This window comes from Hippoglossus stenolepis, chromosome 3 (assembly GCF_022539355.2).
Source record: "Hippoglossus stenolepis isolate QCI-W04-F060 chromosome 3, HSTE1.2, whole genome shotgun sequence".
In the NCBI taxonomy this organism is placed as follows: domain Eukaryota; kingdom Metazoa; phylum Chordata; class Actinopteri; order Pleuronectiformes; family Pleuronectidae; genus Hippoglossus; species Hippoglossus stenolepis.
The window spans coordinates 16,809,595-16,824,662 of record NC_061485.1 but is presented as its reverse complement, the minus strand read 5'-3'; the positions used below and the strand labels follow the sequence as shown (position 1 = coordinate 16,824,662).

The following is a 15,068-nucleotide window of genomic DNA, read 5'->3' as shown; positions in this document are numbered from 1 at the left end:
TCACTCGAAGATGCAAACCCCTGCAAAGTCTGGTCGCAGTCCACAAAAGCATAAAAAAAGAAACCAATAGAGGAAATAGATCCAAAGTCCCCTGCTCCTCTGTCAAACATGGTGATGGGGCTGTGATGGCTGCCAATGGGCCTGGCACACTGGCATTTTATTGATGATTGCACTGCAGCACGATGGATGCAGAGGTCGACAGGAGCACTGGGTGAGCTCGGATTCAGTCAAATGCACTAGAACAAAGACACGACCACGTCTGATGACTCAGCAGGACAGCGATCAAAAACACACGACCAGAGCAACCGAAGAGGTGGAGGTCCCGTCTATTGACTGGATCATCCTCCTGACTGCAAAGGGATTTCCCATCATCCACAGCCTCTGGTCCATGTTAAGTGAGTTGAATGTACAGTGAACATACATCCCCCTGCTCCATTATCCACTCTCATTATCACAGCGTTAATTGTAGTCTATTATTAACCAGAACACACTCCATAGCCGCTGAGATCAAAGTCGCCACAGCAACTCTCTGTGACACCATGTCAAGAAAGGTACTGTGGAGGTAAACTGTTAACTTCACATAACAAGTAGGCTGTTAAGGGTAGTAGTATCTACTGCTATGTAATGCTGAGGAGGAGGAGGAGGAGGAGGAGGAGGAGGAGGAGGAGGAGGAGGTGGAGGAGGAGGTGGAGGAGGAGGATTATGGGTTTGAGAGTGTGGGAAAAGGAAGATGAAGGTTTTACTTTAAACAGAATGAACGGAAATATTGTATAAACAATATCGCAAAGAGGAGGATGCCTGTATTATTTTTGTTATATAAAAAGTTTTAGTTTAAGAAAACAAGGCCCGAGCTTGGTTGTTTTCTAAATATACTAAAGTCACCTGGAACAAATGACAGGGAGAACCACCGCCCTGTGTGTTTACTCATGTACTCAGAGCTGTCCACTTGTGATCAGATCACTCAGGACAGATGTTAATACCAGGTCTGAATGGGGTCATTGAGATATACACCTGATTATGTGGAAGGTACTGCCGGCTGGTTTATCTGCTCACATCTTCAACACATGTCCTCTCATTGCGTTCTTATGAATGGAAGAGTAAACATTCCCAATACGGATTCTAAAGGAACTAGAATGGCAATCATTAGAGCGCATACCTCCGCCAAGGGACAACAGTCCCAGTAAAACAAATCAAGCCTTATAACTAAACCAACAAACCAATGCAGATCATGAACACGTAATCCAAATTGTGGAAGATTGGGAAATCAGTGAAAACGTCAAAAAAACTAAACACTATCGTTCAATGTTAAAGAAAGTGATGAAAAAATACCTGGATCCACATCAAAATGAAATGGGCTCTCTCTTCGCCCATGTCCCATCTAATCAGGTTTCATGGAAATCTGTCAAGTAGTTTTGGGGGTGCTGGCAAACCAACCAACCAACCAGGGGTGGATCCAGGGGCGGGCGCCAGGGGGGCACTGGCCCCAGCTGAAATCTGATTGGTCCCTGATGTATCCCTGTCCTGTCAGTAGTCTTTTTTTCTAAACAAAGCACCCACCTACTAACAATACTAACCACGCATATATCAATTTGTCAATAATTTTCTAAGCTTTATATAATATATTCAACGATGCATGGTTTCGCTCAAAGCTATAGAGCTAACAGTAAACAAGGAGCGACTTAAATGTGCACCTTACAGAATCAGGAAGTGTACATGGACGTTAGACTTATAATTGGCCCCTCTGTGTAAATTGTGGCCCCTATACGGCCCCTGATTTATAAAAAATCCTAGATCCAACCAACCAACCAACCAACCAACCAACAACCCAACAGTCAAACTGACAAGGTGAAAACAACTTCCTTGGCTGACCTTGGGCACAGTGATGAATCTAAACTGGTTCCCCGTCCTCCTCTCTTGTGATTTGAAGTCTCACCCGTCCTCCCACATGGGCCGGACACTTCCAGGTATCAGTGTTTGTGTGTCTCTCTGTGGTGCATGAGGCATCATTAGTGGCCCCATACATCCCCCCCTGCCCGGCTCCTCCACGTGAAACATTACATTACTCATCCACCCCCGGGCGCCTGAGAACTGCACAGCACCAATCAAGCTCCTGCGCTGTGATTCACAGGGTGAGGAGGAGACTTGCATAACAGCCAGCACCATATTCCTCTTATTTCTTTCTTTGATTTCCCACAGTCACTCTTCTAAAACAAATGACCCTCTGCTGTATGGGCTGCAGTGCAGGGTTCAGGCCGTGAGAGCAGCATCGTGTAGAGTCCACCGATGCCACCCAAGGCCTGAGGGATGACAGACATGACCCATTTTCTTCTGCGGGAGTGTACAAGCTCATAGAGATGAGAAGCAATGTGTGATAAACATGGAGGGAGAAGATGTGGACCAAAGCAAGGATGCAGAAGGGGAAATATAAAACAAACAAACATGAAAGCTTAGGCACAGAAACAAAATACTTTTTTTGTGTCACAGCCTGTGCAGATAATATCAGATGTGTAGAATAAAAGCAAGAAGAACACTTGATAAAGAAGTGACAGCTTGAAAAGGAGGTCAGTGTGTTTTTAATCTGACTGCAGCTCTGAGTGCCGCTGACTCAGGCTGTTTGTTTATGTGCTTGTTTTCACTCTCTGCACATCCACCACCAGACCCCGCAGCCCCCGCAGCCCCCGCAGCCTCCGCACCGCTACAGCCCCGCTTACCTTCGGACAGCTCCAGGTCCAGCTCCGCCAGCTGGTCCCTGACCTCTTTAGGCAGAGCCGACATATCAACTCCGCGGTCGGCCATCGTCGGAAGCGCGGCAGCGGCGACCTGCAGCGGGGAGTTCGTCAGCAGCCACAGTCCAGCATGAAGCGAAGTGGAGAAAGAGAGAAGAATCAAGCTGTGGTTGTCGCGCTGCTCTTCACCGCTCCATCTCCGCGGCTCCCCGACACCGCCATGACTGTGGAGCAACTCGCCCCGAGAGTCGGTCTGTGAGTCGGTCACATGACCGGACCTGCTGATGGCGAGTGCCGTGACAGGAGGCTGCGATCAGGCGGACTCCCTGCTCCCCCTGCTGGTGGACTTCTCACACCTGTCACCCCCCACACACAGCTGCAGACTAACATCTGGATGTGGCACCGATGATTCAGTGGAGCTGATCCAGAGGTTCACCAGGACAAGATTTATTTTGTCAATATCAACTTTGACCAGAGTAGGTTATTACAATATGATGGAGAACCTGCTGGGAGCAATCTACAGGAGCTAGAAGTGTTATTATATCACGTTTTCAATACCTCCTGACAATATAGATTAAATTTAATATATCATTACTGCATTAGACTGATGGAAATATTCATCCATTGAGAAGTGATTTATTAAGTTATTTTAAGTTCAGATCAGGTCTGACAATGTCTACAAATAAATAAATAAATGAGTAAATTAAGTGTAAAAGCCTCCTGAAGCACAAACACATCTTCAACGTTTTTTCTAACCATTTGGATAAAAACTATTTTGTCTGTTACACAACAAAAGATGTATTTGAAGAAAAAAAGATTTTAACCAATTTTTTAAAATGCTGCCAGTGTTTTCTAAACCAGACACCTGCACATTTTTCTGCTTTCATTGTATTCAACACTTAAACACATTATATATATATAAATAAAATAATAATTATTAATAACTTAAATCAATCAAATGAAAATATATGTATTTTTATGTTTTTTTTTTTTCTTTTGGCATCAAACACAAGTTTATACATGCAATGTATTTATTCAGAACATTTCAGACCCCTACAATTTTGTTAATTTTGCAGTCTTGTGTCTGTAAGAGTGAACTGAGGTGAACTTAAGAATACACTGAGCTACAAGAAGCTGTAAAGCCCTGTGGAGCTGAAAGGAACTGCAGTCACATGTAAACTCTCTGTGGGTTTAACACTGTGAGCAAACACTATTATATAGTCTTTTGATCCATTGTTAATATACAAATACTGATTAAAGCTGTTTTAAGTATTTCAGAAACACATAAGATCACTGCATTTATTTTTCAGAAAATCAAATGCAATGGAAAGAGAAGAGGAACAAACTGGGGCTGGTTGGAAACACACTGAGGACGTTTTCTTTTTCATAAATTTATTGTATTTGCCCGAGACAACTTATTAATTAGTTGAGACTATACACACGTAATTTTTCCCACCTTGAGGCCTGAGTATTTGACAAACACCCTCCAAATGGATATCTTAAAGACGTTTTTTTTTCATGTGGTTCACTCTGTTAAACAATTAAAACACACTTATGCTCTTCAACAAATAAAGGAACATAAAATCACATGATGGTAAAAAAGCCTAACATGCCCACTGAAAAAAACAAAAAACATATTGAGACAATGACGTAAAAAGCACACAGTGACAAAGGGGAAAACACAATGTGATAGTCTTGGAAGTACAATGTGGTACAAAACAATCTACATGTCAAAACTTAAATTTAAAAAGATGCACCTTGCTCATGTATGAAGTCTACTTCATGATATAAGACAGTTTTTCAATTGTTGGAAAGCAACCAGGTCTAGGACATCTGTATTTCCCTACAGATGTGCATTCATCACCAAACTCATTCATTCAAGAATACTCATCTTCACATTTTTTCCGCTCACCTAGTAAGTTAAGCTTTCAATTAAAATAGACCAAACCCCTCTCAGTGGCTGGGCTACATGCGTCAGCTAAATGCGAGAACATTGATATTTAATAGAAAAATATATTGCACTACCTCTTTCCTCAAACTGAAATGGTATGGTAAATTATTTAAAATGCACTAGGTTTGATTATCCTTTAAGGGCCTTCTAAAGCTAACCATTTCAATGACTGAGGATGGAATTCTTACACAAGGACAATCTTAGCATCAATAATTTGATGCTATACAACAGAAGTAAAAGCAGCTCAATAACCAGTGATAGTACGATGAGGCACAAACAAACAGTGGTATTCTTCAGCCATGAATAACTCATGCAACCAATAGAGTTTGATACATACACAATTAATGAAATGGGACCCATTCCAAATGGCTTAAAAACTAATGCTACAAAAGTCAGGCAGACATTTACAGGGAAACGGTGAACACGTCTATAATTTGGATTGTTACGCACTTGGCTGACTAAACCATTTTGTATTCAAAAGGACAATAAACTCAAAGGGGAAACGCAGACAGAAAACTAACAGTCAGGGTAAGACGTAAACAAAAGAAGAGCATTAGAAACAGTTCCCAGGCTGCCGTTACTACAGTCAGCCAGCCCATATCTCACGGTACTTTCACTGCATCAGCAACACGTTACGTGGAACGCCCAGTAACAGGCATGAAAAATCTTTCCTTACATAAAAAAATACAAGATATCACAGAGTAAAACTGTCAGCCTGGAAAGCAACCAACCTCATCACAGCCAGCGTGTGGGACAGAATTAGACTAAAGCTGCATATTTAATGTGAAAAAAAAATAAAAACACATGATTTTCACATACTGATTTTTTTCATTCATAATTTTCATCCTGATCTAAAACATTTTCCAACTGTCGTAACTGAATGAGAAATTCCCCCAAACCCCACAATGTGAGTTTCTGACGTGTTATTCATATGTATGTACACAGAGAGACTCTCTGAACAGGGAGCCTGCCGGGGTGGAGGGCTTATGGAGCCGCTGTGCAGTGTCTTTGTGTGATTATCATTGGCTGTGAGGGGCGGGGGGGGGCGGAGTAACTTAGTCTGGGGTGAGAGAGGAGGGCAGATCCCTCTTTTCAAACACTTTGCACCAGTTCGGCCTCCAAATGCCACTCGAGTTCATAGTGGCTACCTGCATCAGCACATCATCTTGAAGTTGCCTGTGACTGCGTCGCCATGACGCCCCCTCCCGGCTGGCCGGATCCCATGCCAGCCAAGACTGACATAGCCACCGCCTCTGCAGCGCGGACACTCAGCCCGTTGATGGTGGCCCCTGGGCTGGAGGCAGAGGCAGGCGGTGACGGCCCGTGTTGGATAACTGCCGCCGGGGAGCCGATGGGCTCAGTAGAAGTGTCCCTGGAGGATTCATCTCCTCCTGCAGCTAGAGACAGAGAAAGAAACATTCACCCTTAAGAGAGGTGAGCGAGTAAAAAGAACACATTAGATGGATGAGATGATTTATGGATCCTAACAAAAGAAGGAACATTGTGCTGGAAGCTCGTCTGTTTGTGACCCTCGGTGGTTACCTAAGAAAGCTGCCTTCTTCTGCATAACTGTGACAGGGCAATCTTTGTGGGCCAGAAGGAGCTGCTTCAGCTGTGCCACCTCATTCCTCAGGAGGGATACTTCAGTCTGATTGCAACACAAAACACACAGCATACGCATCATTCCCAACATGCCCCTACCCGTCACATTATCAGGGAAACCAATCTGTAAGCATGTTTAAATATTTGGGATAAACCCTGGAGACATTGAAGCCGCACCGTCAGGGAGACATTCGTACTGACGAGATCGTCTGCCTTCCTCTCAAGAGAGTTAACCCACAGCTTTCGTTTCTGCCGGCAGCGGGAGGCCGCCGCCCGGTTTCTCTCCAGAAAACGCTGCCTCCTCTCATCAGGATCCATCTCTGAGGCTCGTCGTCGCCGACCGCCTGTGGGCTGAGCAGGGGACACCTGGGCGAAACAGAATTTCACATCACATCTAGATTATGTGGCATGGGAAATGTGGCATGTTGATTGACAGAAAGAGTCACAAGGAGGAAGCTTTTCCTCAGAAGCACAAACATGCTGTGACTTGACAATTTTCTCAGAAAGTCAGTCACACAGAATAACACAGGATGTTTTGGAATAAGTGCATGAATGCTTATTGCAGACCCCAGTGTGGTGCTATGTGGAGACCAACTTTAAACATGTTAAATTTGCATGACGTACTCATTATATTTAATGAGTCATGTCAAAAGTCCAAATACGTCACATTTTCAGTATTATAGTGTCAAACGAAAGCATTCAAAACAAACCTTGAATGTGCTGCTCATGTTTTCATTTCTTAAGTGCACATATGAGCTTGTTTTGTTTTATTCAGTTGAATAAAGTTAAACTTTAAGGAAAATTTGGAGAAAGTTTGAGATATCACATTCAAGAAGCCAAAGAGATGTTTTGTGAGGCCACAGTAACTTTGTCCACCAAAAAAAAATAATCATATGATCCTCTAGTAGAAGTTTGTACCAAATTTGAAAGGATCCCTTCGAGATGCTCCTGAGATAATGTGTTCATGATAAATGGAGGGAATGGTGCTAGGTCGTTTTGTATGTAAGCTCATATGGCCTGTGTAATACCTGTGGTTGAGCAGGTGACGGTGCATCAGAGTTTTGGCCGGGCTGCTGGCTCTGTTCCTGCCGCTGTGGGACAGCCGGGATGGATCCTGACCCACCACCATCGTGTGCTCCCTGGCCCTGATGAGTTAGAGCTGCCTTCAGTCGCTACCAAAATACAGACGCAACCATGAAGGTCCACTAATGCTGAGCTCACAAAAATCTGTTAAAGTTAGGTATCTGCACATATTAAATAAAACACAATTAATATTTAAAAGCAATTTTACACGTGATACAAATAGTTTGGCCCATATAATGATGCGAATATGACTGATCATCTCTCACCATCCTGGCCTCAGAATGCAGACTGTACCCAGAGGGTGAGGACGAGCCACTGCTCCCTCCACCAACTGGAGGTCCTGGGATCCCAGGGATGTTAGGCACTGAGTTCACTGGCCTCGCAAGCTTCACATTCCATCGAATGGTCATGCAGAGAAAAAGAGTACGAATCAGAAGAGATATGGATCAAGAACATTGCTCAAAAAGATTAAGGGATCCCTTCAGGCCTGTCCCAATTCATCCCTTAGCCCCTACCACATGGCCTCTACCCCTTACTTTTGTGCATGGTCTTGAAGGGGTAGTATTGTCCCCGTTTCTCTATGTGATGTAGAGGTAGTGGCCATTTAGCTCTTCATTACATTACATTTCATTTAGCTGACACTTTTATCCAAAGCGACTTACAATAAGTGCATTCAACCATGAGGGTACAAACCCAGAACAACAAGAATAGAGAAAGTACAATTTCTTCAAGAAAGCCAAACTACAAAGTGCTATAAGTAAGTGCCATTTAAGTGCTACTAAATTGTTAGTTTAAACTTTTATTCAAGGTATAGTCGGAAGAGGTGTGTTTTTAGTTTGCGGCGGAAGATGTATAGACTTTCTGCTGTCCTGATGTCAATGGGGAGCTCATTCCACCATTTAGGAGCCAGGACAGCAAACAGTCGGGATTTTGTTGAGTGTTTAGCTCGCAGTGAGGGAGCAACAAGCCGATTGGCCGAAGCAGAGCGGAGTGAAAGGGCTGGGGTGTAACGTTTGACCATGTCCTGGATGTAGACTGGACCCGATCCGTTAGCAGCACGATACGCAAGTGCTAATGTTTTGAAACGGATGCGGGCAGCCACTGGTAACCAGTGAAGGGAGCGGAGGAGCGGAGTAGTGTGAGTGAATTAAGGTTAAAGACCAGTCGAGCTGCTGCATTCTGGATGAGCTGCAGAGGTCGGATGGCACTAGCAGGTAGACCTGCCAGGAGGGAGTTACAATAGTCTAGGCGTGAGATGACCAGGGCCTGGACCAGAACCTGCACCGCCTTCTGAGTGAGAAGGGGGTGTATTCTCCTGATGTTGTGCAGGATGCATCTACAGGAACGTGTTGTTGCAGTAATGTTGGCAGTGAGGGAGAGTTGACTGTCAAGTGTCACACCTAGGTTCCTAGCAGTCTGGGTGGGGTTAACACGGAGTTGTCAAAGGTAATAGTCAGGTCATGGGTGGGAGAGCCTTTCCCTGGAAGGAAAAGTAGTTCAGTCTTGTCAAGGTTAATTTTCAGTTGGTGTGCACTGAGAGATGTCAGTCAGACAGGCAGAGATTTGTGCTGCTACCTGTGTTTCTTCAAACACCCCTTCAACTGTAGTGTATTCAGGACCCCCCTAAAATGAAGGGGTAGACAGAAATTCCTGAATGCTTTACGAACAGAGAAAGCAAATAAACATGGCCACCGCTGCAGGTAAAATGCTCATAAATGTAAGTATGAAATCTTGCAAAGTAACTATGAATTTCTTTTTAAATCCAGCGGTATATCTTATTTCAATCAAGTAGCAAATGAAAATGGACCTCTGTGACAAGAATTTCACGAAAATCGCTATTCATGCTGTCAAAACAAGCATGTAAACAGTCTGAGTGAGAGTAACAATTAACGTTTGTTACTCCTGTGTCCCTTATATGAAGTTTGAAAAATTGAATAGCTGCAAATTTAGCAAAATTCCCTGCTCGTGTTACAACTTTTTCAGTGCGGGGCAGAAGTTTCTATGGACAGGACTAATGTTACCTTGAAGTAGCCAATGTAAACACACTGACTGACTGTGTAATGATCAACAGATCAATCTGTCCGGTCTGTCCTGCAATGTGGTCAGATGAGTCACTATTATAATGTTGGTTGATTACGGTTGTTAGTAGCGTTAGTTGATATTGTTTGTCATTGTAATAACGTTGTTTGGCCGCTGATGACGTAGCGAGTGGTGCCAGATTCCTAGGGGGAAGATTTTCTTGCTCTACCCCTTGTGGCTCTGTTTGGAGGTGGACACTCCCAGCGACGGGCACTTCATATCTAGGGGTAGGGCCTTTCACAGGTAGTCTAGCTCCTGCAGGATGGCACATCTATGTGTGCCATCATAAGAAGGTTTGCTATGTGTCCCACCACAGCCTCAAGATGCTGGAGGAGATACCAGGAGAGGGGCCGTTACATGAGGAGAGCTGGACAGGGCTGTAAAAGGGAAACAACCAAGCAGCAGGACCAGTATCTGCTCATTTGTGCGATGAGGAACAGGAGGAGCACTGCCAGGGCACAACAAAATAACCTTCAGATTGCTACTGCTGTGCATGTTTCTGACCAAACTATCAGAAACAGACTCCATGAGGGTCGCATGAGAGCTTGACGTCCTCTAGTGAGACCTGTGCTCAAAGCCCAGCACCAAGCAGCTCGATTGGCATCACCAGAGAACATTGGAATTGGCAGTTTCGCAATTGTTCTCTTCACAGATGAGAGCAGGTTCTCACTGAGCACTTTTGATAGACACGAGAGAGTCTGAAGATGCTGTGGCGAACGTTATGTTGCTTGTAACATCATCCAGCATGACCAGTTTAGTGGTGGGTCAGTGATGGTCAGGGGAGGCATATCCTTGGAGGGCCGCACACGCCTTCATATCATAGTCAACGGTACCCTGACTGCTGTTAGGTGCCGGGATGAAATCCTTAGACCCATTGTCAGGTTCCTCCTGGTGCAGGACAATGCACCAATACACTCTGCCCTTATGTGGCCAGAATGTGTAGGCAGTTCCTGGATGATGAAGGCATTGTTGCCATAGACAGGCCCTCACGTTCCCCGGCCCTAGATCCGATTGAGAACGCCTAGGACATTATGTATCAGTGTATGCGTTGCAAGTTGCCGCCAAGTAGCGTCACAGATTGTCCAGGACTTGTTGATGCCCCAATCCAGGTCTGGGAGGCGATCCCCCAGGATACCATCTGCCATCTCATCAGGAGCATGCCCAGATGTAGTTGGGGGTGCATACAGGTGGCCATACACACTACTGAACCTTATGAGTTGTCGAGATGAAAATTCACACAAGTTGGATCAGCCTGATTTCAAATTTTCACTTTTATTTCAGTGTGATTTTGAACCCAGCCCTCAAGGGTTTACCGATTAAGATTTCCTTTCAGCATTCTTACGTTGTTTTGTTGTCAATGAATTACACAATGTATATCAGTAATGATTTTCAACATTTAATGACTTACAGATATAACTGAGGTCATCTGCGCAGGACTGGGCAGGAGAGGGACAGTCTGCCCATTAGGGAGGTGCCTCACCAGCGGATAAGAACTTGTTGGGGAGCTGTTGACAAAATCAGATACTTGTAAACTGCTGTTCCTCCATTCGGTGCCGACTGACAAAATTACGATTGAGGAAAAGGTACATTTATATCTTTCAAGAGGGATTAGGATGTGCTGCAAATACCACCAATTAACATATAGTAAAATCAAACAAGAGAAACACACACGGCAGTTTACCTGAGCTGTCTGTTGGAGGGTGGAGTTTGCGTGATGACGGATGTTGGGGATGGCAGAGTTGTAGGGTGTAGTGCGTCATTACTCATGTGAAGTGGAAGAGAACCTGGACGCACAATGGTTGGAGTAGGGGCAGAGCTGGGCTTGGTGGGAATATCCTGTTGACACATCACAGTATATTTTGTCTTCAGGAAAACAGATATAATCATTAATGAAATTAACTTTACTTTTTACTTGTGATATATATTGTCAGGATATAAAGTTTGAACCTGTAAACTAGAGCGACGCAATCAACGTCCATCGTTTTGATATTCCTCCAGAAAGTTACTTGAATTTTACTTTTGTTTTCATTTATTTTGTTTAATGTAGATTTAAATATTTATTTTACTTTAATGGAACAAGCTCTTGCACAAATGTTATTTTGGAGAGATATAGGACTGTAAAATGCAAATTATCAGTTCAGACTGGGCTATTTTTTGTTGTGGAATAATGCCCTGCAGTGTATACTTCGTTTGTTGTCAGATGCGTTTGTATTTAGGAGATTATTATTAAATAAATATAAATGACAGAAGTTTTACAAATTTTGTTTTGATAAATCCATTATTATATTAATCTAGTAATAAAAAAAAATCATTAGATTAATTGATTTATCGAAAAAAATAATCATTGGATTAGTCGATAGTTGCAGCCCTTCTGTAATCCAATGTGCAGTCCACATAAAAGAAGTCTCTAGCAATACTTTGTATCTGTCCTCTCACCCTTGAGTCTCTGCTGTCGTCCGACATGCTGGAGGAGGAGTCTGGACTTCCAGGAGGTGAAGAGTCTACCTCTAAAGGACCCTCGTCCTCATCTTTTGCTTGAGATGGTGTTTGTAAAGGTGCAGACTTGGAGGTAAAAAGCAGACAAAAGAAGATCAATATCAACTTTCAAATTGTCTGAAATTATTAAATCCTTCATAAATAAATAAATCTTACAACTTGAGCACAACAACAGTGTGAAGTTCCATTCAACATACAGTCATCCTTACTCTAACCAGGTGCTTTGTCCTCTGGTCATCATCATGTGCTTTGGTAAACTCGTGTTCAAAGGAATTGGCTAGTTCACTGAACAACCCGACCTCCTCACAGTTTTTCAGGAAACGTGTCGGTGTGGGGGTCTGGTCTGCATTTGAAAAAATTATATTATGTTAGTAGACAGAAATGTTTCTTTCACAACAGACAACAGACTTTTATATCAATATAGAGGTAAAAACACTCATGTAAATGGTAATGTCATTACCTGCAATGATAACGGAGTCGGTTCGGGCCGGACCAAATTTTAATGTCATTTCGTGCTTGTGTTTGTGGACTGCCAGGTGGTCTTCATTGGTGAATCTCTGCAAACAATAACACAGCAGGTAAGAAAAGTGTAGTAATATAAACAGCATCATTACTCTGGCCACTGTGCTGCTCATAAATCTGATTTGAGATTAATATTAGCTCCTGCTTTATGTGCAGAAGGTCCACAGTGATGTCAGACACTGTAAAAACAGTCTTACATGTGCTTAATCATTTTTATGGACTACTTTGCCATTTGTGCACCACCTTGAATAAATTGCGGTGAGTCCATGTAATAAGAAAGAGGCAAGGATTTATTTTAGACCATGTTCAGACCTGATATTAACATTCATCTTGAGAGAAGTGGTCAGCGTGATGATCGTTTGTTGAGACCTGGCATTCAAATACGTCCTGAATGTGTCTCCTGTGACCACTTGTGATTGGATCTCTCGGGAAACACTTCCCCACTCTATATGCAGATCACAGCTGTCAGTGGTGTTTGTGATGACCGAATTATGTTGTTTTGACCTGGTCTAACTCCAATGTTTGTGTGTGTTTGTGGGTGTCTGTATGTGTGTCAGTGCGAGCAAGAGCGAGAGAGGTAGCGAGAGAAAGCTAGCGAGCAGAGTCAGGAGGAACTGAATGAATGAATGCAAAACTATGAGGAAAGATTTGACCAATTTAAGAAGTCAGGTGGCTGCAAACAAATCAACATATGGGCACTGAGAAGTATTAAAATAAATGCCAACAGTAGTGGGTAAGAGAACATCAGCTGAGTCGGTGATCCTACATATGTGGCCCAGGGCGTCTTTGCATTCACATAGAGAAAAGAACGTGGTCCAGACAACCTTTGAAAGTTGATTTGAGTGATCGGATCTCAGGACACATTTGAGTGCATTCAGACATGTACTTGGCACAGACCACTTGTAATCCGATCACTCAGGATGGGTGTAAATAAACAGGTCTGAACATGGTATTAGATGTCAGAGCTTGATAATCAGAGAGGTGAAAAGAGTGTTACGGAGACATGCATATGAATACAAATATTGAAAAAAATCTGACCTGCCCACATCCAGGGGCAGAGCATACAAAAGGTCTGTCATCCCCCATTTCAGACGAGTGATCTGTAAAAAAAAGAGCAAAGGGCAAACTGTTAACTCCAACGGAAGCAGACAGCTGATCGTACTAAGACACATTAAAACAACAGGAATGAATACATGCTACTGAATGTTGCAATAGTGCAAGTTTAAACCAGCTTCAGGCCATTGACAGCGTTGACCGAAAAGAAAGTGGTTGGCCACATGAGACGTGCACCTGTTGAGGACCACAGTCTCTGTTAGCGCCATTGATAGCACGAGCCCTCACGTAAACACAGAAGTGACAAACAGGCCGACCATCTCCGGCCTGTTTGGTGCGTTTGCTGCGGACTCGGTCGGTCGAGGACAACCGTGGACAAGCGATCAGCGATGAAGCAGCAGAGCCAGAGCCAGCTAGCACACAAGCTGCCCTACAGCGTCCTCAAGTCAGAGGCGTTAGCCCGCGATCACTGCCGAGGTCATCAGGCTGTGCAGCTAGCGAGGTGGGCTGGGTTACGGGACTAACGGATAGGTTATCATAGGGCTATCATATGGTGAATACATATTGGACTTCATGAGATACGGGCCTCAGGCTAGCAGAACCCTGCAGCTAGCCACACCACACTGACCCGAAACCTGACAGCCATGTCATCCTCACGAGCGCAGAGGCTAATATCGCGCTCACTTATGTCACACAGCACACGGTGGAACACGCCCAGCAAAGCGATTTTTTTTCCTTGTGTAGCTGCCAGCACAACACAGCTAGCTAAGCTAATGCTAACCCAAGCTTCGTTAGCTCCAGTTCACACTAGCGGCTCCACCGAGTTAGCAGCTACACGTTAGCACGCTAAATGCTAAAGAAAGCTATGCCCGCGAACTGGTCGCGCAGAAAATAACACAAGTGACACGAGCACAGGATTTGTGTCGGTCACGAAAAATCACATTTGACGTTAGAACAACCGAATAGTGTCCGGACTCACCCACCGTGGAAACGGCCTCTCCCACCTCCCTGCTCCGGACAGCGCCGCGGTGCTGCTGCTGCTGCTGCTGCCCGTTGTTGACACTCTGACACTCCACCCGCCAAACATCGCGAGAGCTGCAACATGCCACAGTATTGCGTAAGAGAGGGGGGTCTTATTAATATGCCCCTACTTTACATATGGAAGCCCCCTGAAGTCAAATGAATTGCTATTTATTTAGTTAAGATTTTCATTCTTTTTTTATATTAGTATTTTTCTTTTAATTTAATAGAATGTTCATTTGATTTTTATAATAATGAACAAATAACACCTTTCAAAACACGCTTACAAGGTGCTTTGCAAGTTAAAGATGGACAAATTGAAGGCAAACGATAGGGAGTAAAAAAAAGTAAACAATGAGACTATTACACGATCACACAGCATTGAAGCACAAATACATAAATAAAAAAGAAAGCACAGAACATTGCTTTATTCACGTGATTATTATATATTTATAATTTACCATTATCAGCTCGCTTGCATTGTGTTGTCTACCCAATGTAAGGTGTTCAATTTCTTAGTTAATAACATTTTTCAA

General features: G+C 43.7%; 2 protein-coding genes across 6 annotated transcripts in view; both read right to left on the bottom strand.

Annotated features, from left to right (window-relative positions):
* dip2bb (disco-interacting protein 2 homolog Bb) overlaps positions 1-2,996 on the bottom strand; it is a 41,599-nt gene extending 38,603 nt beyond the window's left edge. The window contains exon 1 of the mRNA XM_047339350.1: positions 2,712-2,996. Within this exon, the coding sequence (XP_047195306.1) occupies positions 2,712-2,796 (85 nt within the window). The 5' untranslated portion in view covers positions 2,797-2,996. The remainder of the gene's footprint in view (positions 1-2,711) is intronic.
* Positions 2,997-4,101: 1,105 nt separating this feature from the next.
* atf7b (activating transcription factor 7b) lies at positions 4,102-14,608 on the bottom strand. 5 transcript variants are annotated; one of them, XM_035152252.2, is made up of 12 exons: positions 14,496-14,608; positions 13,498-13,559; positions 12,398-12,494; positions 12,135-12,280; positions 11,878-12,003; positions 11,123-11,277; positions 10,850-10,946; positions 7,629-7,748; positions 7,308-7,451; positions 6,457-6,645; positions 6,220-6,325; positions 4,102-6,074 (listed from the first exon to the last, which is right to left on the bottom strand). In XM_035152252.2, exons 2-12 carry the CDS (start codon positions 13,543-13,545, stop codon positions 5,839-5,841), a joined length of 1,464 nt encoding a protein of 487 aa, XP_035008143.1. In that variant the 5' UTR covers positions 13,546-13,559; positions 14,496-14,608; the 3' UTR covers positions 4,102-5,838. The 5 variants fall into 5 exon arrangements, with proteins under 5 accessions (XP_035008143.1, XP_035008141.1, XP_035008139.1 ...); XM_035152250.2 differs by having other exon boundaries at positions 14,492-14,607; XM_035152248.2 differs by having other exon boundaries at positions 7,308-7,424; positions 14,492-14,606.
* Positions 14,609-15,068: the final 460 nt, after the last annotated feature.